At 43.1% G+C, this 22,473-nt stretch overlaps 1 protein-coding gene across 1 annotated transcript; it reads left to right on the top strand.

The window, feature by feature from the left end:
* The first annotated feature begins 706 nt into the window (after window positions 1-706).
* LOC307208851 (uncharacterized protein) lies at window positions 707-20,210 on the top strand. Its single transcript, XM_079963851.1, has 4 exons — window positions 707-1,119; window positions 2,977-3,059; window positions 6,324-6,450; window positions 16,255-20,210. The coding sequence occupies exons 2-4, from the start codon at window positions 2,985-2,987 to the stop codon at window positions 17,340-17,342; spliced, it is 1,290 nt and encodes a 429-aa protein (XP_079819977.1). The 5' UTR covers window positions 707-1,119; window positions 2,977-2,984; the 3' UTR covers window positions 17,343-20,210.
* Window positions 20,211-22,473: the final 2,263 nt, after the last annotated feature.

Below are 22,473 nucleotides of genomic sequence, written 5' to 3'. Positions count from 1 at the left end.
AAGGTGCCTGCTAAGAACTGGTTCTCCTTACTGGTAAAGTTCAGGGAAAGGAGGTGAAGACCTGGTTACATTTTTTAGGATTATTTGCTGTATTTTAAAATAGTTATTCATATCCATATATTTTCACCATATGGAAGTTTAATGCCTCTTTAATCTCTTTAATGGTAAAGATTATCTTTTCCATGATCTCAGACTCTCGAGTAATAATAATAATAATACTGATGATGATTGTATGGTACCAAGTGTTGGGTTGGAATAAACGACAGACGAGGGGTGGTGTCATCTGGGAGGCATCCTCTCGAGCATGTCTCGGGGAGTCCCTTTTATTGAATATTACAGCATTGCCACATATGTGCTTGTTGCTGATTGGTCAACACAAATACAATACAAGGGTTGCATATAGGCATTAATCATCAATAGACCAATGGCTGGGGAAGGGAACACAGAATTGGGCAGGCATGAAAGCCTCCTTGTTAAACTATTACTAGTGATTAATATGGCAAGACTTAAACAATTACTCGGTGATTAATATACAGCATTCATTTGTAAATGTGGTCAACCAAGCACTAAGAACGGGTCAGAATGCAATGTTTTCTGATGTGCAGAGACAAAACTTTCCTTCAACCAAGGCTGCCCATGGTCACTGGATCCTGCATGGGGCACCTGCTGAAGGAGAGGATCGTGCACTCGGGGCCTGATCCTGCAGGGCATTCCAGGCAAAACCTCGCTGTTTTCCCGAAGCAGCCAAGAGGTTCCGGGCGCTCGGCTCTGCAAAGGTTAACCGGAGGCATAGAGCCGAGATTCCTAGAGCGGAAGCGCGAGAGGTGAAGGAGCTTCCGCTTCCTGTTCCGGGTCTGTCCTTCCTGTGGGAGGTGGCGGAGGGAGGCGGCAGCTTTTCCTGGAGGGGCTTCTCGGAGGGTCTTCTCCCGTCTTTTCTCCGCAGGGAAGGCGGCCTCTCCTCCCGCCTGCGGGTCAGATGCGAGGAAGGAGAGACCGAGGAGGAGGAGGAGGAGGGAAGAGCTGGGACTCCCAAAGGGCAGGAGAAGAGCCTCGGAGGAGGAGGAGGAGGAGGAAGGCAAGGCGGACCCCGCTGCGCAGCTCAACCCGAGAGAGAGAAAGGTTTTTAAATAGAGAATATTATTATTATTATTATTATTATTATTATTATTATTATTATTTATTTGTACCCCGCCCATCTGGCTGGGTTTCCCCAACCACTCTGGGCAGCTTCCAACAAGGATGAAAAATACACTAAAATGTCACATATTAAAAACTTCCCTGAACAGGGCTGCCTTCAGATGTCTTCTGAATGTCAGGTAGTTGTTTATTGCTTTGACATCTGATGGGAGGGGGCGCCACCACCAAAAAGGCCCTCTGCCTGGTTCCCTATAACCTCACTTCTCGCAATGAGGGAACCGCCAGAAGGCCCTCGGAGCTGGACCTCAGTGTCCGGGCAGGACGATGGGGGAGGAGACGCTCCTTCAGGTATACTGGACCGAGGCCATTTAGGGCTTTCAAGGTCAGCACCAACACTTTGAATTGTGCTCGGAAACGTACTGGGAATCAAACGTCTTCCTCTGCACTGAGAATATTTCATAGAAAAATGTCGGTCCCTCTGAATGTATCTGCTAATTATTTCATTATTTTATTTTCAAAATATCTAAACCCTTTATCAGAAGAGTATGAAGGTTAAAAGAAAGATAGAGCACAGCTAAAATTCACAAACCATCCAGAAACTATTATGCGCAAAGGCCTCATTCCTAATAACAAAGAGAGCTAAATAATAAGTCCTGTCACCCTTACAGTTTGTCGCTTCTTTCCTACCTTTCTGCGTCCCTTTTGCCTGCTTTGAAAGGTGCTGGGCAAGTTTGCAAAATTTGGGGTTGCAGGGAGAGATCGTGGGGAAGGATTTCCCAAAATCCATTAGGTGTGGGTAGTTTCTTTAAATTACAGTTTTCTCTGTGCGTCTCCTTTCCCCCAGTATTAAATTTAGTCACCCGGACATTGACATCTTATGAAAAGAAAGGACCTCTTGCAAATTTGCCGGCATTTTAGTGCAGATTTCTGCTAATGAATACATAGTTTCCCTAATATTTATATTTGCCCTAATATAATGCATTTCTGTATATAATTTTTCCTAAAATAATTCTTTTTAATGTGCTCTTTCCCTTTATCACCTGGCAGGGCAAATCCAGATCTTTCTCCCTCTTTCCCTGCCACACTGTCTACTACAAGACCTTACGTTTCCTTGTACCCTAACAGAGCTGGGGGGCAGGGATCAAGGTACACCCTAAAACAATGGAAAACATTATGCAGCTGTTCTTCATGTAAGGGGATAATTTTACATGGTTTGATTCTCTGTTTGGAATTTTCTGGATCCTATATTCTAGATACAAGATTTATCTCTAATACAAATTACCTCGGCCAATAAAGCGAGATGAGCGCCGCAACCCCAGAGTCGGTCACGAATGGACCTAATGGTAAGGAGTCCCTTTACCTTTACCACTTATCTAAGGCCTGCAGTTTCACTCTGGATTGGTAGCTGAGTTTTTTTCGTCAGTTCAGTGGCTGTGTATTTTGGTGGAGTTCAGGCAGGCCTATGGAGAATTCAGCCACAGTTAAATTGTAGATAATTTTAACCTTGCCTATTCATTTTCTGAGTAGACATAAGTTTTAAAGTTAAGTTGTATATTTATAAATTTACAACTCCAGAACCATCATTTGCATATGCTGTTGCTTATTTCTCCCTCATTGATACGCTTCCTCAATGTGTGATGTGCTGCTGATTTCTGTTTGATAATCTTTTGCTCATACCTTTCATAAGTTCAAAGGCTTTTACTGGTCTTCTGTTGAGGTATTTAAAATAAATCTCTCCAAAAACTCTAGCTTCTCAGGTCCTGTTTGATTGCCACACTCTTGTGCATTTGGGTAAATTAGGAATGTCATCTTCAATCAACCACCACTTCCCTTTCACAGGCTGTGCAATGGCATTGGAGCAACACTGTGGATCCTCCCTGCTTTACCCTGGAGAGGAAGCAACCACCATGCATCCAGCTGAGGTAGGAGAAAGGTCATCAGGTAGAGGGATAGCTGGAGTGTGCCCTTCCTTGTAACAGAGGGCCTGACTCTTATCCCTGTGTTTCTGAGGGTGCTGCCTCAGGAAGTGGGTTGGCTTGACTGAGATAGATAGATAATTTATTACGGCCGGAGACCAGCTTATAAAACACACTTGGGGGGTACAATCCCAGAAGGAAAACAAACATTTAAAACAATGTACAACAATAAATTTAAAATTTATAAATGCAATAAGCGTATAGACACTTAAAACTTTTAAGATAAGCTACCACAGAGAGATGACCCAGAGCCACCATGGAACTGAGTGTGGGGATTTTCTTAACGAACTAGTTTGAGTTGGGGGATGGTCTGCGCCTACAGATCTGTACACAGAATCTGGCAACCATCTGGGTTGTCTTGCCTAACAGGAAAAGTTCAAATTTTTGGTTTTCCGGGAGGTCAGCGAGCCTCACCAGCATGGTCTCACTCCGTTCCTCTTCATAAATGAACAAGTGCTCTGGACTTCCTATCTCCCCCAAAGAACAGGCGCAAAGTCTCTGAGCATATGGGACTTTTTTAAAGGATCCTTCCAGGACCGGTGAGGGCAGAGCCAAGCTTCTGGCGAGTGTAAAAGCCCTTCTTGCATTTTTGGATACGAGAAAGAAGAGATATGCTGCCAGTGCGGCTATCTCTCTCTCGATTTCTCCAATTTTATAGTCGGCGCACCCTGAGCAGTCCTATTGTCTCTCTAAGATTCTTGGCCTGACCGTAGTTTTTGCCTGGCCCAACCCCAGACTTAGAAGGGCTTGAGGGGCAAAACCCAGTTTCTGAAGGGTGTTCAGGACTGCTGTCTGCCAGCCTGGCTGGAACTGGTTGCAGAGGATCAGTGGGGCTATTCTTTGAAGGAGTAGATTCAGGGCTTGACTGAGTTTTGCTCATTAAACCTTGAACATGACCTAAGAAGAGCCTAGCTGGTGGATCAGGTCATTAACCCACCTAGTCCAGCATCCTGTTCCCCCAGTGACCGAACAGATGACTCTGGGAAATTTGCAACCAGGAGCTCAGTACTTCAGGTGATTTCCAGGAACTGGCAGTGAGGGGTATACTGCCCATAGCAAGTGCAGGCAGCACACAGTCATCATAGCTGGTAGTCAATCATAACCTTATCTGCTATGAATTTGCCTAATTCTCTTTTAATTTGGTGGCTGTTACTGCATATTGCGTTAGTGAATTGCTGAGTTTAACATTGTGAAGAAGTGCTTCCTTTAGTTTGCCCTTAATCTGTGCACAATTAGCTTCATTGAATGGCCTAGGACTACAGTATCATCCTAGAAGGAGAAACATCTTCCTCTCTCCCATTTTCCCATCCTTTGCATACCTCTGTACGTCTCTTATCCTGTTCCTTCTTAAGCACTTTAGTTCCAAATTAGAAACTCCTCATATATCTCCAACCCCTTGCTTATCCCCGCCCCCCCGCAACATTTTCTGGCTCTACAAATTATTTTTGAGGTCAGGAAACTGAAACCATATTCAAATTTCTAAGGACACCTGTACCATCTGCATGATGTATATATGCATGATGATATTGGCAGCTTCATTTCAAATCACTTTACCAGTGGTCTCTAAATCAGAATTGATCCATTTCACAACTTCCACACACTGGGCCAATTTCTTTACTGAGCTATCTGTCTCTCCTGCTCATTCATCACCAACTCGGATCCTGTGAATATAGTTAAAGTAGAATTATTTTTCTTGAATGTGCATTACTTAAACTTGCTTACAAGTTTGAATTACAGTTGTACCTTGGTTGCTGAACGCCTGGGAACTCATATGTTTCGACTACCGAACGATTGAAAATTGGGAGTGTTCTGGTTTTTGAACACTTTTCGGAAACTGAATGTCTGGTGCTGCTTCCACAGCTTCTAATTGAGTGCAGGAAACTCCTGCAGCCCTTTGGAAGCCACACCTTGGTTTTTGAATGGTTATGGGAGTTGAACGGACTCCTGGAATGGATTCTGTTCGAGAACCAAGGTACAACTCTACTTGCTTAAACACCTTGAATTATGTTTCCTGTTCAGTGTTCAGTTTAATTTGAAGACATCCTGTTGGAGCTCTCTGCAATACTCTGTTGTGAACAGCTAGGTTGTCTACCTAGCTGCTCAGCACTGACTCCAGGTAATATATAAGCTATTTAAAAAGCACTCATCCCAATACTGATCCTTAAGGGCCTTCACTTCTAGCATTCCTTCCTTTGAGAGTTGGCCATTTCTTCCCATTCTCTTCTTTCTGTTCTTTAAGCCGTTGCTGATCCATAAGGCAGGCTCTCTTCTTATTCCATGACTCACCAAGATGTTGGTGAGAGAATTTGGGTGCGCTGTCAGTTGCAAACCGTCTAGACACACTCAAAAAAAATCAAATGGCTCGTGAGTCACTCTTGCAGAAGCCATGCTGATTCGGCTTTAGCAAGGCTTGTTCTGCTATACATTTGGTTATCCTGTTGACTTTAATAATGTTCCCCATCAGTTTTCCTGAAAGAGACCTTAAACTAACTAAGCTGGTTTCTGGAAACCTTTTTTTTTTAAATGTCACTACCTTTGCTTCCCTCTTGAAAGAAAGGAAGATGGGAAATCTCACATACAAGTTACACATTCTTGTTAGAAGATTTCACTTCTTTAAGAACTAATGTGGTGTTTCTCAAATTTGGGTCTTCACCTGTTGTTGGACTACAATTCCCATCAACCCCAGCTAGTTTCATCAGGGATGATAGGAGCTGTAGTCCAACAAAAGCTGCAGACCCAAAATTGAAAAACACTGAGCTAATGGGTAGATGAAATCTGCATTTGCTGATCTCTGACCACTAAAGGTAGAATCCATCTCTCATTGCAGTGGGAGTGGAGGAGAGATGCTCTTTTTTAAATAAATAAATAAACAAACAAACAAACAAATATTTATTAAGAGTTTAAAGATTACAAAAAGAAAGAAAAAGAATTAAACAAATCAATATAATACAATACAAAAACAGAAACAAAAACACTACATAAAACATTGAATTAACAAAACAAAACAAAACAAGAACAATTAAAAACACTTCCAATATTTTCAAGCTTATCTTTCATTCACTTGTTTCATTGACTTCCTCACGCCTCCCTTTTTGTATTCCACTTCAATTAACTGTTTCAGCAACTCCTTTCCATCTTCTGGGAGTGGAGATGCTGCCCACACCTTGCCTTGAAGTATCTCAAAGGAATGGGATTTTTTTCTTCATCCAGGAATCAGTGAGCTTCGAGGAGCTGTTCTTTACTTTCACCAACGAGGAATGGGCCTTGCTGGATCCAGACCAGAGAGCTCTGTATGAGGAGGTCATGCTGGAGATTCATGAGATGGTGGCCTCTCTAGGTAAATATCCCTTTCCCCCTTAAATCAATAACTATGGAAGGTATAAATTCCTGTTGGTGGTACTATCAATTAGCTCACTAGAAAGAGTGTTGGGATTTTCCTCTGGGCAAAAGAACATTTGAAGAACCATGCTGGATCAAAGCAAAGGCCTATGTAGTCCACGATTCTGTTCTCACAGTAGCCCAACCAGATACCCAGAGGAAACCCAAAAGCAGGACATGCATCTGATATAGGCATCAGAGAATGGACACATTGGCTATGAGTTACTTACCTTTCTCGCCCTGATCTGGCCACAGTGATCCATGCGACGGTCACCTCCAGGCTTGATTATTGTAACTCTCTCTACGCGGGGCTGCCTTGAAGCTGATTCAGAAACTCCAGCGGGCGCAGAATGCCGCGGCGAGGCTCCTTACAGGGTCCTTGCCGCGGGATCACATTCACCCAGTGCTTTACCAACTGCACTGGCTCCCGATGGAGTACAGGGACAGGTTTAAGGTGCTGGTTTTGACCTTTAAAGCCCTATGCGGTCTAGGACCCTTGTACCTACGGGACCGTCTCTCCTGGTATGTCCCACGGAGGACCTTAAGGTCCACAAATGACAACACCTTGGAGGTCCCAAGTAGCAAGATGGTTAGATTGGTCTCACCTAGGGCCAGGGCCTTTTCAGTGCTGGCCCCAACTTGGTGGAACACTCTGTCCCAAGAGACTAGGGCCCTGTGGGACTTGACATCTTTCCGCAGGGCCTGCAAGACAGCTGTTCTGCCTGGCCTTTGGTTTGGACTCAGTCTGACCCTTATGTTTCCCTCCCCTTATGGTTTTGATCTGTGGGCTACTATTAAAATGAGGCTGCATTTTAAATTATATTTTAACCTGTATTTTAAATTGGTTTGTGTTTTTTTAAGTGTAATTTTACTGGTGTTAGCCGCCCTGAGCCCGGCTCTGGCCAGGTATAAATAAAAGATGATGAAGATGATGATGATGATGCAAACCCCTGCAAATCTTATTTTGCTCCTGAGCAGGGTTGCTGCCAAGGGCCTCCTTGTGCCCATAAGACAGGTGTGCAGACCCCCTTGTCCCCCGCCAATACAATGCTGAATCACTGTTTTGAATCACCCTGTCTGTCCCTGGACTTGCTTGCTGAGGCTGAAGGGTGCTGAAGTTTAACAGCATCTTGAGACATGCAAAGGTTCTTCACTCCTGCCATAGGGACCAGACAATTTGTGTGCAGGTTTTTTTAAGTCTCTAGCCCCTGTGGCAAGAGCAGGAAAGGCTGGCAACTTAAAAAACCACTCTATTTTGTTTCTCCACACTATGTTTCTGAATTTAAGAGAAGGAAGGCTGGGCTACTGCTTGGATGAGGAGGATGTTCTGGGGATAATGTAAAATAAAATAAAAATACAGACACAAGCCGATCATCATCATCATCATCATCATCATCATCATCATCATAATTTATTATTTATAGCCCACCCATCCGGCTGGGCTTCCCCAGCCACTCTGGGCGGCTTCCAACAGAACACTAAAATACAATAACCTATTAAACATTAAAAGCTTTCCTAAACAGGGCTGCCTTCAGGTGTCTTCTAAAAGTTTGGTAGTTATTTTTCTCTTTTACATCTGGTGGGAGAGCGTTCCACAGGGCGGGTGCCACGACCGAGAAGGCCCTCCATTCAAGGCCATATTAAAGTCCAGTATGGGCAGATGTGCATTTTACCAGGTTTTCTTTTTAATCCATCAGGAGATGTTTGGGGGATCTGGATTGAGGGAGAACCGTCAGAAGTGGCATGTGAAATTCCTGAGGAGCAGGAGGAGCAACGGAAGCTGTGGGTTCAAGATGTTACCAACAGACAAGAGGGGACAGAAATGCAGAATGCTGGGAGGGAATCCACTGATTTTGAGATTAACGAAAATCAGATAATTCACACAGGGGAGGAACCTTATGAATGTTTGGAGCTCGGGAGGAACATCAGTTGCATAGACTACCTTACGTTTCAGGAAATATGTCATACCGCCGAAAAACCATATAATTGCTTGTTGTGTGGAAAGAGCTTCCGTCAGAGTGGTCACCTTAGTTTGCATCAAAGAACTCATACGGGCGAGAGACCTTATCACTGCAGGGAGTGTGGAGAGAGCTTTAGGCACAGTGACTCCCTCATAAAACATCAAAGAATTCATACAGGGGACAAACCTTATAAATGTCTGGAGTGTGGAAAGAGCTTCAGGCAGAATATCCACCTCACTAGACACAGAAGAATTCATACAGGGGAGAAACCGTATAAATGTTTGGAATGTGGAAAGAGCTTTATTCAGTGTAGCGTGCTCACAAGACACAAAAGGACTCATACAGGGGAGAAGCCTTACAGATGCTGGGAGTGTGGAAAGACCTTTAGTGCTAATTGGTCCCTTTCTAAACACAGAAGGACTCACACAGGGGAAAAACCTTATAAATGTTTGGAGTGTGACAAGAGCTTCAGTTGGAATGGTCACCTTATACAGCATCTAAGAACTCATACAGGGGGGAAACCTTATAAATGTTTGGAGTGTGGCTTGAGTTTTAGTCAGAGTGGTCACCTTACTCAGCACCTGAGAACTCATACAGGGGAGAAACCTTATAATTGCTTGGAGGGTGGAGACAGCTTCAGTCATAGAGATTCCCTTAACTTACATCTAACGAGTCATAAAAGGGAAACATGTTACACTTGGAAGGTGGAAGGAGATTCAGTGATCTCAAGAGTTCCTGCAGAGAGCAAATGAAAGATTCTTCTCAGTGTTAGAATTCCCTTATCTCCAGCTCTTACTTGTTCTGAGGCCTTTGGAGCCCAGTACAGTGGTGCCCCGCAAGATGAAAAACTCGCAAGACGAAAAACTCGCTAGACGAAAGGGTTTTCCGTCTTTTGAGGTGCTTCGCAAGACGAATTTCCCTATGGGCTTGCTTCGCAAGACGAAAATGTCTTGCGAGTCTTGCAAGTTTTTTCCCTTTTTCTAAGCCGCTAATAGCACTAATCCGCTAAGCCGCTAATAGGGGTGCTTCGCAAGACGAAAAAACCGCAAGACGAAGAGACTCGCGGAACGGATTAATTTCGTCTTGCGAGGCACCACTGCATACCTTCCATTTTAGAGGAGAAAGGGTTTTTGCTTTCAACCTGCTTTTTCAGTAGGAAACAGTTTGTGGCCTTTTTTTCTGGAAGGAGTTGCAAGTGGTGGGTTGGATAGATAGTGGAATGTCCCAGAAAGAGTCCTGCCATTGGACTCTCCTCCATCCCCTCACCCACTGTCACCACTGACAACAAGGGGCATAAAGCAACAGCAACAAGGGCCGCCTCTTTCCATAAGCACTTATGTGGACCCTGAGGTCATCTTCTGAGGCTCTTCTTCATGTGCCTCTTCCATGAGAGGCCTAGAGTGTGGCAACATGAGAACGGGCCCTTTCTGCGGTGGCTTCTCGTTTGTGGAATACAGTGGTGCCCCGCAAGACGAATGCCTTGCAAGACGAAAAACTCGCTAGACGAAAGAGTTTTCCGTTTTTTGAGGTGCTTCGCAAGACGAATTTCCCTATGGGCTTGCTTCGCAAGACGAAACGTCTTGCGAGTTCTTGCGAGTTTGTTTCCTTTTTCTTAAAACCGCTAAGCCGCTAATAGCTGTGCTTCGCAAGATGAAAAAACCGCAAGACGAAGAGACTCGCGGAACGGATTAAATTTGTCTTGCGAGGCATCACTGTACTTCCCTCAGGGAGGTTCACACACTAAGCAAAAGCTCTTTAACTAGGCCTCAGGCTGATTGACATCCAATCCCCTTTAAAAAAATAATGGGGGGGCGGGGTTTTTGTTTAGATTACGGTATATATTTTGTGTTTATATATATTGTGATTTTATCCTGTGAACTGCCCTGAGACCTGCATGTATAGGGCAGTATACAAATTTAATAAAATGATGAGTGTAATAATAAATAATAATAGCTGGAGAGAAATTGCCGGTTGCTTGTGCACACCAGATCAGGTGTGTTTGTGTAATTTTATAAATGAGTGCTGCTGTTTCCCCCACATCCGGATGTTGAGAGATAAGAGTGCCAGGTGCACTGCGTAACCTTGCAACAGTCAAAGGCTGGGTGTCTGCCTGCTGACTCATCCATCCTTTATCTCAGGAATGTGTGTATGTGCAGAGACATGTATAAAAGTCATTGCTGCATTGCATTCAGGTGGGGAGAAGCTATGAGAGTCTGTGAGCAGCTGTATCAAAGTAAAATCCAAAAAATCATGTATACATAGAAAGCACACCTGAGCCCCTTAAAGAGGACAAGAATATCTAAAATTCTGCAAGTTAAATGCCAAAAGCATGGTTGAAAATAAATATTGTTGCCTCCTCAAAGTAGCCTCCTGGGGTGATGGGAGCCACCACTAAAAGTCCCATACTTGCCACCTCTCTGCATCTCGCTTGGAGGAATGCAGAGTGAAAAAGGCCTCAGATGATGAATGCAGGTCGTGGGCTGATCCTGAAGGAAGGTTTTATATGCTCAGAGCATCATGCAGCAGTTGGGAATCTGGCCGCCACTTTCTGAGCCTTCTTCACAAAGAGCTTCACATATAATGTATTGCAGAAATCTAGTCAAGAGGTAGGTAGATGAACCTGAGGCATATCGCCACACCTATTAGCACACCTTTCTTTATTTTTTAACACTAGCAGAAGTGTTCCGTATATCCCTTACTGATGTAACCGAATGCTTTGCCAATAAAGAGCTGAACTTCCTAGTGTTTGTGCACATTGGCCTGGGCTCTGGGTTATGAACACAACATTATTTAATTAATAAAAAAACTTGGAAGAGATTTATTAAGCTGGAACGTTTGCAGAGGAAGGCAACTGGGATGATGAAGGGTCTGGGAAACAAGCCTTATGAGGAGCGCTTGAAGGAGTTGGGTATGTTTAGCTGGGAAAAGAGAATGAGATATGATAGCCATCTTTAAATATTGCAATGCCTGTCACATGGAACAGGGAAGAGGCTTGTTTTCTCCTGCTCTGAAGGGTTTGACTCGAACCAATAGCTTCAAGTTACAAGAAGGGATATCAACTAAATGGTATCAACTAAAATAGAATGGGGAAAATTTATTGATTATTTGAGGACACATTGTAAACAAAACAGTGGGATTGATAAAAACACGTGCAGTAAGAGATAAGGGGAGGATAAGGGAAAAATTATAAATTTATCTGAATTGGATATGCAGTAACAAAAAGATACGAAATAAATAACTGCAAAAGGGAGGGGAGGGAAGTCAAAAGTTAAAAATAAAATTTATTTTAAAAAAAGAGTCCAGAAATTGGGCAGGGGCACAGGTTGAAAATGCAGGGGAACAGGCCATCAATTGGTGGTCTCTGCCACCCTTGAGGCAGGAGATGGGTGGTGGTGGAGGGGAGACGTCTTGGGAATCAGAGGTGGAGAGGAATTTCAAGGAGACTCAGAGGCGGAAGACAAAAGTCCCAGATAGAGTCCAGCCATCACAGTCTCCTCCATCCTCTCCCACATTGTCTCCACGTTCAAGGAGCGGCTTAAAGCAAGAGGAACAGCTGGAGTTGTCATGCAGGAGAAGCCGCTGGTCCATGGGGTCACGAAGAGTCGGACACGAATAAACGACTAAACAACCACAAGGCCTAAAAATTCTCATAACAGTATTTTATTGTTCTACACCAGTTGTGCAGCTATTTCAACAAATGGTAGTTTAATTATACAGTGGTGCCTCACAAGACGAAAAGAGTCCGTTACGCGAGACTTTTCGTCTAGCGGTTTTTTCGTCTTGCGAAGCAAGCCCATTAGCGGCTTAGCGGATTAGAAAAAGGGGGGGAGGGGGAAAAAGTCGGAAAAACTCGCAAGACATTTTCGTCTTGCAAAGCAAGCCCATAGGGAAATTCGTCTTGCGAAGCACCTCCAAACGGAAAACCCTTTCGTCTAGCGGGTTTTTCGTCTTGCGAGGCATTCGTCTTGCGGGGCACCACTGTAGTTCCACAGACAACAGTATCACTTAACCTCTAGCATTGTCTTATATTGGTATTCCATCTTTCTGTTATGAAAATGTCGCAGGACCTGCATCTTTCACTAGTACCACCCACTGCGGAAAGGATGTATAGATTTGTCACAAAACAACAATTTTAAAAGAAAAATAATAAAATCATCCCCCCCGAAAGTACGACATTGCGTTTTAGAAGGGGAATTTTTTATTTGGCCTGATTCAATGGTCATGCCTTTCAACTTGCTTGCCTTTTTGTGTATTTGAACCAAGGAAGTCTTAATGTTGAGATGAGATGGTTATTGTGTATTTTTAACATGGTAGGTATGTATTTTATATAGTTGTAAACCACCTAAACGACATATTCTTTATTAACTTTGTTGTTTTTTTTAAGAATATTTATTAAGATTTTACAAAGTCATACATACAAAAATACATAATAAAACAAAAAAAGAAACTTTTTTGTTTATTTTTCTTGTTTTTTTGTATTTTGTATATTCTTTATTAACTTTGAGCCTTTGCAACCTGCTCCTCAGCCAAAAAGGCTCCCAGAGCGAAAAAAGAAAATGGGGGGGGGGAGGTTGCCGCCTGTCGGCTCCGCAAGGGTTAAGCGGAGCCACGGAGCTGAGATTCCTAGAGCGGAAGGAAAGCCGGCTTCCGCTTCCGGTCTCTGGTATTACTTCCTGTGTTAGGCGCTGGGTTGGAGGATCTTATAGACTCCTCCCAGAAGATCTTCTCTCCTCCTTTCTCCGCAGGGAAGGACGGAGGAGGAAAGAGAGCGGAAGGAGGAGGAAAGAGCTGGGATTCCCATAGGGCAGAAGAGGAGCTCAATCAGAGAGAAAAAAGGTTTTGCAATAGAGAACAAAAGTGCTCCTCTGCACCGAAAATATTTCATTTTAAAATAAATGGCTGGTCCTTAGGAATGTATCCTGGACAGCTGCAGCTGTAGTTATTTTATATTATTTTCAATATTTCTAAACCGCTTTTTTCAAATAAAAAAAAAATCTCACAAGTGGAACGCAGATAAAATTAAAAGAGAGGAACTGGTCTGTGACCGTAATAATAGATTCATTCATTAAAAGAGAGAACGCAGCTAAAATCCACAGGCCCATGTGGAAACCAATATGCCTAAAGCCATCATTTCTAAAAACAAAAATAGCTAAGTAATAAATACATTTGCTCCCACTGTTCTTTGCTTCTTTCCTCCCTCTCAGCTTCTCTTTTTGGCTGCTTTGAAATATGCTGGGACAAAGTATGTGAAAGGGTTTTTAAAAAATCCAATAGGCATGGACAAACCTTTCCATTTTAGTTTTATCTATGTGTCTCATTTTCCCCAGTTAAATTTAAGTTGCTTTTAGTTTTGACATATTATGAAACAAAAGGACCTCTTGAAAATTTAGTTAGCATTTTAGTTCCAATTTTCCTCCTATATTTGCCATAATATAATGCATTTCTGTATTTAATTTCCCCTAAAATCATGCATTGTTGTGGGCTCTTTGCCTTTGAACAGGTGTAGAAAATATTTTATCACCCAGCAGGGCAGATCCAGATCTTCTTTTCTCCCCACTTTCTCCTGTAGACCAACTTTGGTGGGTGGGTGACCTTCATGGGGTCAAGGTGCAGCCTAAGAATGGAAACCTTAACTTACAATATTTTTCTTCTGACCTGTTTTTCTGTTTGAAATTTTCTGGATCCTATATCCAGGATACCAGATTGGTCTCTAGTACCACTTATCTAAGGCCAGTAGTTTCACTCTGGACTGGTAACTGTGTTTTTCATGTCAGTTAAATGGCTGTGACTTTAGGTCAGCTGGTGGAGTTAGGACAGGCCAGCATTGATTAAGTTGTAGATAATCATGACCTTGCATATTCTTTTACTGAGTAGACATAAGTTGTATATTCATATTTTGAATTTCCAGAACCATTGTTTGCATATGCTGTTGGTTATTTTCCCCTCATTTCTCCACATTTTCTAGTGTATAATGTGCCATTGGTTTCTCTTTCGTAATAATGCAGGTGGAAATTTGTAATGCATTTACTGGTCTTGACATATTCAAAATAAATCTCTTCAAACACATGTTACGCCAGGCATAGGCAAACTCCAGCCCTCCAGATGTTTGGGACTACAATTCCCATCATCCCTAGCTAACAGGACCAGAGAGGATGGGAATTGTAGTCCCAAACATCTGGAAGGCCGGAGTTTGCCTATGCCTGAGTTACGCTTTCAGGGCCTGTTTGCTAATTTGGGCAAATTATGAAATTTTATCTTCAATGTTTTCATTCAGCCACCACTTCCCTTTCACAGGCTGTACAATTGCATCTGAGCTACAGTGTGGATCCTCCCTACCTAACCCTGGAGAGGAAGCGACCACCATGTGCCCTGCTCAGGTAGGGGAAAGATCATTGGGGGGAGATGTTGGGGGTAGCTGGAGTGCGTCCTTCCTTATTACAGAGGAACTCATTGCAGGGGCCTCTTACACCTGGGCTTCTGAGGAAGTGGGTTGGCAGCTTCGTTTTTCTGTATTTCTTATTGCCAGCAGGGAAACCTATAGTTTGTTCAATCTTTTTCTAATGGTCTTCTTAGTAGTGGCGCCCTCCCTGTGGAACGTCCCCCCCCCCATCAGATGTCAAGGAAATAAACAACTACTTGACTTTTAGAAGACATCTGAAGGCAGCCCCGTTTATGGAAGCTTTTTATGTTTGCTGTTTTATTGTGTTTTTAAAATTCTGTTGGGAGCCACCCACATTTAGTCTCATTGGATGGCCCTGTATTACAATATTATCACAGAGGATTGATAATATCTCTCCCTTTTCTTTGCACTGTGCATAACTCTGTACATCGAAATTAGAAGATCTTTTTATTTCTTTTCCCAGCGTTTTCTGGGTCAACAAATCTGTTTTTGAGGTCAGGCAACCAGAACCATACAGTATTGCAAAGGCAGGTGCACCATAATCTGTATACCTGCACAACAATATTGGCAGCTTTGCTTTGAATCCTGTCCCTAACACGGAATGGACACATTTCACAGTTTCCACAAATTGTGTCTTTGCTGAGCTATCTGCAGTGGTGATTTCTGAGCACTGCAGCTAAAATCCCCACTTGCCCCATTGGAGTGTGAGTGGAGGGGAGATGCATTCCACACCTTGCCTTGGAGTATCTACAAGGAAGGGAATTGCTTTCTTCTTCCAGGGGCCGGTGAGCTTCAAGGAGGTTGCCGTGAATTTCACTGACGAGGAATGGGCCCTGCTTGATCCAGGTCAGAGAGCTCTGTATGATGAGGTCATGCTAGAGATCCATGAGATGGTGGCCTCTCTGGGTAAGGATCCTTTTTTCCTTAATCAGTAGCTATGGAAGGTATGGATTCCTGTTGGTGGCACTATCAACTAGCTCACTAGAAGGAGTGTTGTTAATTTCTCCTGGAGGAAGAAGAGTTTGGATTTGATATCCCGCCTTTCACTCCCTTTAAGGAGTCTCAAAGCGGCTAACATTCTCCTTTCCCTTCCTCCCCCACAGCAAACACTCTGTGAGGTGAGTGGGGCTGAGAGACTTCAGAGAAGTGTGACTGGCCCAAGGTCACCCAGCAGCTGCATGTGGAGGAGCGGAGACTCGAACCTGGTTCCCCAGATTACGAGACTACCGCTCTTAACCACTACACCACACTGGCTCTACACCACACTGGCTAGAAGGAGTGTTGTTAATTTCTCCTGGAGGAAAGAACATTTGGTTCAGAGCAAAGTCTTGCTTAATCCAGGATTCGGTTCTCACAGTGCCCATAGGAAGCATTTTACCAGTTTTTCCTTTTAATCCACCAGGAGACGTTTGGGGGATCCTGGCTGAGGCGGACCCATCAGAAGTGCCGCCTGAAACAGCTGAGGAGCAAAGGAAGCTGGGGGTTCAAGATGGAACCAACACACAAGAGGGGAGACAAATGCAGAAGGCAGGGAGTGAATCTGCTGCCTCTCAGGTTAACAGAAATCAAATCACCAGAGAGGAGAGGAAGTATGATTGTAAAATGTGTGGAAAGATGTTTGCTTCTCGCTCAAGGCTTACTTCACCACAGAGACTGCGCTTAGGTGAAAAACCACACGAATGCTGGGAGTGTGGGAAAAGCTTCAGTCAGAGTAGCCCACTTGAGCTCCATCAAAGAACTCGTACAGGCAAGAAACCTTATAACTGTTTGGAGTGTGGAAAGAGCTTCGGTGACCGTAGCAGCCTCACTAGACATAAAAGAATGCACACAGGGGAAAAGCCTTACGAATGTTTGGAGTGTGGAAAGAGCTTCAGGGAAAGTTACTCCCTTACTCAGCATCAAAGAACTCATACAGGGGAGAAACCCTATAAATGCTTGGAGTGTGGAAAGAACTTTGGTCGCCTAGGCTCCCTGACGTTGCATCAAAGAAGCCACACAGGAGTGGAAACTTACGTGTGTTTGGAATGTGGAAAGAGCTTCTATCAGAATAGGCACCTCGCAAGACATAAGAGAACCCACACAGGGGAGAAACCTTTTGGATGCTGGCAGTGTGGGAAGAGCTTCAGTGATAGTGGCTCCCTCACTAGACATAAAAGAACTCACACAGGGGAAAAGCCTCATGAATGTTTGGAGTGTGGGAAGAATTTCAGTCGCAGCTGCAACCTTACTTTGCATCAAAGAAGTCACACAGGGGAAAAACCTTATGAATGTTTGGAATGTGGAAAGAGCTTCGTTCGGAGTAGTCACCTCACTAGACATAAAAGAACTCATACAGGAGACAAATGTTCATATGAGTGTCTGGAGTGTGGAAAGAGCTTTAGTCGCAGTAGCTATCTTACTCACATCTTAGGCTTGGAGTGTGAAAAGACCATGATTACTCCTACCAAGAGCTCCTACGAAGACCAGGGCAAATACTGTGCTCAGTGTTAGAATTCACTACAGTATCTTTTGGTTAATTTTGTACTGGATTTGCTTAACTCTAGTTTTTTTACAATAGACATTTCCTTGGTCTGAGCCCCATTTGCCTTCTATTGTGGGGGAGAGAAGGGTTTTTGCTCTGAACCTTCCTGTTCAGCCAGTGTCCCTAAGGGGCAGGAGTCCGAGCAGTGGGCAGGGAGGTCAGGTATTGATAGAGGCGAGCGAAGAGGGAGAATAATTATATAAAAAAGAACAATGATAACAACAGATGAAAAAGGTGAAAAACAAAAGCATAAGATAGGCACATGAGTTAAAATAGCAAAGACCAACTAAATATCACTTTTATCAGATCATCATGTATAGTTCCATCTTTGCCAGGCTTGTGTTGAGGGTTTCCTTGAAAATGAAATGCTAAATCATATTTTTAAATGTCTGGACGTTCTAGTCCTTTTCAAAATTATGAGGAACTTTCTCCATTTTAGCTATATTCCAGAGTGAGTGCAAGCTTTTGGGTTGTTTTCCCTTGTGTTTTAATTACTTTGTGCTGCCCAGATCCTATATGAGGCCAATTATTTTGACACTGGTATCATCAAAAATATTCTGTAGCGTTTTGGACAACGAACAATAGCTCCTCTGTTAATAGTTATCATTTCTGTCAAAATTGAATTCCAAAAATCTCGCACTAACTGACATTTCCACTATAAGTGATAATATGTACCAAGTTTATTGCAAACCCTCCAAACAATTTCGTTACACAGAATAAAACATTTTTGACATTTGCAAATAAGTCCTTTACCATCTGTGGAATAATAAGGCATTTTCCCTAAGAAAACTGGAAACCAGTTTTAAGGGTCTAATCTGATTTTACAAGTATTTGTAAAATACACTGATCATGTAGATATGTTAACTAATGATATTTTTAATGAAAATTGAACACACGTCCAAGTATCACCTAACCTCCAAATTGCAGCCTAGTCTTATTCTGGTATTCCATTTTTCAGTTATGAAAATGGAAGTGTCATAGTGGCAGAAAGGATGTGAGGGGAGACAGTCTTTGTGCTGACCACCTCCATCGCAAGGAACATCATGTGCAGGTGTATTTTGATGCATTAAATAGAATGAAAGTTTATGAGTCATAGAGGAGGGGAGAGCACATGTACAAATTCAATACTTCGTTCTGTTGCTGTTCTGTTAATGTTAATACTGTTTTATAGATATCGTACTCTGTCATACTCTGTGAATCCTATAATATGATTCTTGGTGTAACTGTGATGTTTAGCTTATTTTTTAGTTGTTTTGTTAATAGTGTTACATAGATGGTAATTGTTTTATTTAAGATTTGTGATTGTTTTACTGATGATTTGTAAAATATTCTATACAATTTATGCTATGATGTTCCATTATGTTATTTTTATCTTTCATTTGTAAACCACTTTGGGATTTATTTGAATAAAAAGCGGCATAGAAATAGAATCAGTCAGTCAATTTGTAGGACATTATCCTGATCTTCTGACTTTTTGTTATACGTGGGATTTTGTTGTTGTTATGTTCAGCTTGTTTTATTGGCCATGCCTTTCAACTTCCTTGTTTTATTTAGGGTTGCCATATGACGCATCTTCCTGTCTCCCACAGACGCCGTCCTCTAGAATGGGTGCTCCCAGATGACAGCTGAGGCAGAGCTTACATTTTAGCATGTAAGGGGGATATGAATGGTGCTGATGATCTAATTTAACATTATGAGAGCGCTCCAATTGGAGAACAACCTTTGCCAAAGGTGTCCTGGACTTTGAAGACGCTGGAACTTGGGACGAAAGGGAGAAACGTGCTAAGAGGAAGGCACGCTTGGTAAACCCTCACCGTGATCAACTCCCGCCCGGAAATCTAGGTCCCCTCTGTGGAAGGACGTGTGGATCCAGAATTGGCCTCCCCAGTCACTTATGGACCCACTGTTAAGATCGTGTTCATGGAAGACAATCTTGCTTAGCTGCGAATGATTGTCAGAGAAGAAACATCATCATCATCAAAATTAGTATATTGCCCTTCATTTGTAGATCTCAGGGCGGTTCACAAGATAAAACCACAATGTTGGTTGCTGGAAATCAGCGTTCTTAAAGTCCAGATTGCATGTCTGACTCCACTTGGGTTTCCCTTGGCTCTGCATCATGAAACCCAGGAGAACAGGATCACTTTCTCCCAAGGATCCCAGTGCTTCCACTTTGTGACTCAGTTCCTCCGTCGGTGAGGACCAGGTCCAAGAGGAAGGACCCCCTTGTTATTGGTTTTAATGATTATTTATGGGCATAGCCCATGAGTTCCTGCCCCCCCCAACAAGAATCCTGGCTAAGCCCATGTGAGCATTAGCTATATTCTAAGAGTTCTTTATATATTTTCACTCTATTGGGATTTAAGGGCTTTGTAATCATGATGTTTTATACGATCTCAGCTTTTTCAGTAAACCGCCTAGACTCCCAATATGGGGAAAAGGCAGGGCATAAATAAATAAATATAACGTTAATAATACAGATGTTGATTCTGTGATACGAAGGCTGCCCACGGTCACTGGGACAACCAGTCATTTGGGGCTAGGGTTTTGGAACAGAAATACAGTCCTACCTTGGTTTTCAAATGGAATCCATTCCGGAAGCCCGTTCGACTTCTTAAAACGTTCGCAAACCAACGCACAGCTTCCGATTGGCTGCAGGAGCTTTCTGCGCTCAATCGGAAGCCCCTTCAGACATTTGGGTTCCAAAGAATGTTCGCAAACCGGAACACTCACTTCTGGGGTTGCAGCGTTTGGGAGCCAAAACGTTTGAGTCACAAGGCATTCAACAACCAAGATACGACTGTATAATAAATAAAAAACCAACTAGGAGCAGATCATGCCTTTGTATCTTATACATACATACACACACACACACACACACACACACACACAGGTACCTCGGGTTAAGTACTTAATTCGTTCTGGAGGTCCGTTCTTAACCTGAAACTGTTCTTAACCTGAAGCACCACTTTAGCTAATGGGGCCTCCCACTGCCGCCGTGCCGCCGGAGCACGATTTCTCTTCTCATCCTGAAGCAAAGTTCTTAACCTGAGGTACTATTTCTGGGTTAGCTTTAACCTGTCTGTAACCTGAAGCGTATGTAACCTGAGGTACCACTGTATCTCAAATGTTCTTGCTTAATATTTTTGCTTATTCTCAGGTGGGGTTTCTACTTCCCCATTTTAATTGTTCAGTCTTTCCCCATCACCTCTGTTCTTTTACATCCTATCCATAGGATCTGACATTCATGGAGACACCTTGAGCTGCTTGGATTCTCTTAGAAATAAATGCTGCTTAAAAAAAAAAGTGTAATAAACCTCAGGGCTTAGTCAAGAAGGTAACCGCAACAGGGTAGAACAGGTGCATCCATTTTCGAGACTGTTTCCATTTTTGTGTGTTGATGGGCCCCTGGTTCACTGTAGGTTTTGTCATCCTTGCACAACGGCTTTCAATTTTTGTGATTCCGAAATGTCCAAACCAGGGATTGGTGCTTGTGGGATATATTGGTGCTATGTGAAGTTCCACCAAATCATCCCCTCTATTAGTATTTCCCCCACTGAGCATAAATTCTGGAAACGTGAATCCACTGTGCACCTATGTGCAGGTATTTGTTTATCCAATAATCTAATAAAGTCCAACCTCACCCAGCACACAAATGTGCGGGGGAAAGTTTGAAATTCAGCCTTTAGATAAATCAGATTTGCACAGAAGAGCAGGCAAAAAAATGGAAAAATATGTGTGTTGCTCTATGCTGGAGACAGATTTGGAGTTACTCGTATAAAAGGCTGCTGCTTCCTTCCCTTTGTTTCACAGTTTCTATAGCTGCAGATAAAACCTTATAAACGTTTGGAATGTGGAAAGAGATTGTTCTGCTTTACATAACATTATCTATCTATCATTATCTATCTACACATGAGAAGCACTCGGAGCAGACGGCATAAACAGACACCAACAAATGTTGTAATAGACAAATACTGCCATTCAGCACTACCTGGTAAATGGGATCTGAACCACAAATATAGGAACTATACAAATTATCCGTCTGTGATCTACCAATGATCTAATGTATCAATCCCACAGTCTACGCATTTTGTCCACAAAAGTGTTGCCTCTTTTTAAAATCTAGGTTACCTCTTAAAGGTAACTTAGCATGAGTATATGGATCAATTTGTAACTGACAAGACAATATAGATAACTGAAATTGGCACAGGATCGTTCTTTTTTCCATACCTAGACTCAACCAAAAAGGGGTGTTAAGTATGACACCTCTGTGTTTAGTGTGCTGGGATACTCGGGGAGAAAGAACCAATTGTTTGTGTGTTCTGGCAAATATGCCTCACTGGTACAGACTGATGTCTTCAAAAATTGAATCCTTCTTCCAGTATAGGCGACAACATTTTTTTTAAGTGTTAAAGAATGTGGAGAAGTACCCCAAATAAAAGTCTGAAATAATGCATTGATCCTTTTAAAATATGCTTGGGGGACGTTTGGAAACGAACATGCCACCGTGGGTTCCTATTTAATAAATATTGTGTGCCGGATTCAGCTAAGTAGTTGCACTAGGAGGATCCAGCACAAGTCCTGCTAGTACAAAGGGCCTTTCCCCTTTCATTCCCACCCCTCAAAAAAAAAGAAAAATGGCTCTGGGGAGATCAGGGGAAACCCCAGAACAGTGTGCAAGGGAAGGGAGGGTGTCATTTCACATGGGAAGCAGAAATGTTGTGTTTCAGAACACAACACTGAATTTCATCCATTACTTGGGGTGGGGGGTATTTGGGGAGGGATGGTGCCTCTGGTGGGGGACATGTCTCGCTCCTTATGGGGTAGTTTGTCCACCTTTGGTCCCCAAACTTCACCCAGCTCTCACCTGTGGCTCCTACAAGCTGTCAGCATGCGACAGCAGCCACACCTGGGGAAATGGATTCACCTGGCCAGCTAAACCAGGTGAGAGGAGCCGATGGGTCTCAAATCCTCGGTGAGTTAGGGGCTTCCCCTACATGTGAAGACAGGCTCTGGCAGATGGAGCGTTGAGACCAAGAGGGGAGCCAACAGTCAACGTTTCTGCACATGTTGCAGGGGGAAGTGAGAGAAGAAGAAGAA

This window comes from Podarcis cretensis, assembly GCF_951804945.1.
Source record: "Podarcis cretensis genome assembly, chromosome: 2".
In the NCBI taxonomy this organism is placed as follows: domain Eukaryota; kingdom Metazoa; phylum Chordata; class Lepidosauria; order Squamata; family Lacertidae; genus Podarcis; species Podarcis cretensis.
Note: the sequence above shows the minus strand (reverse complement) of the source record. Positions and strands in the feature narration are given on the sequence as shown.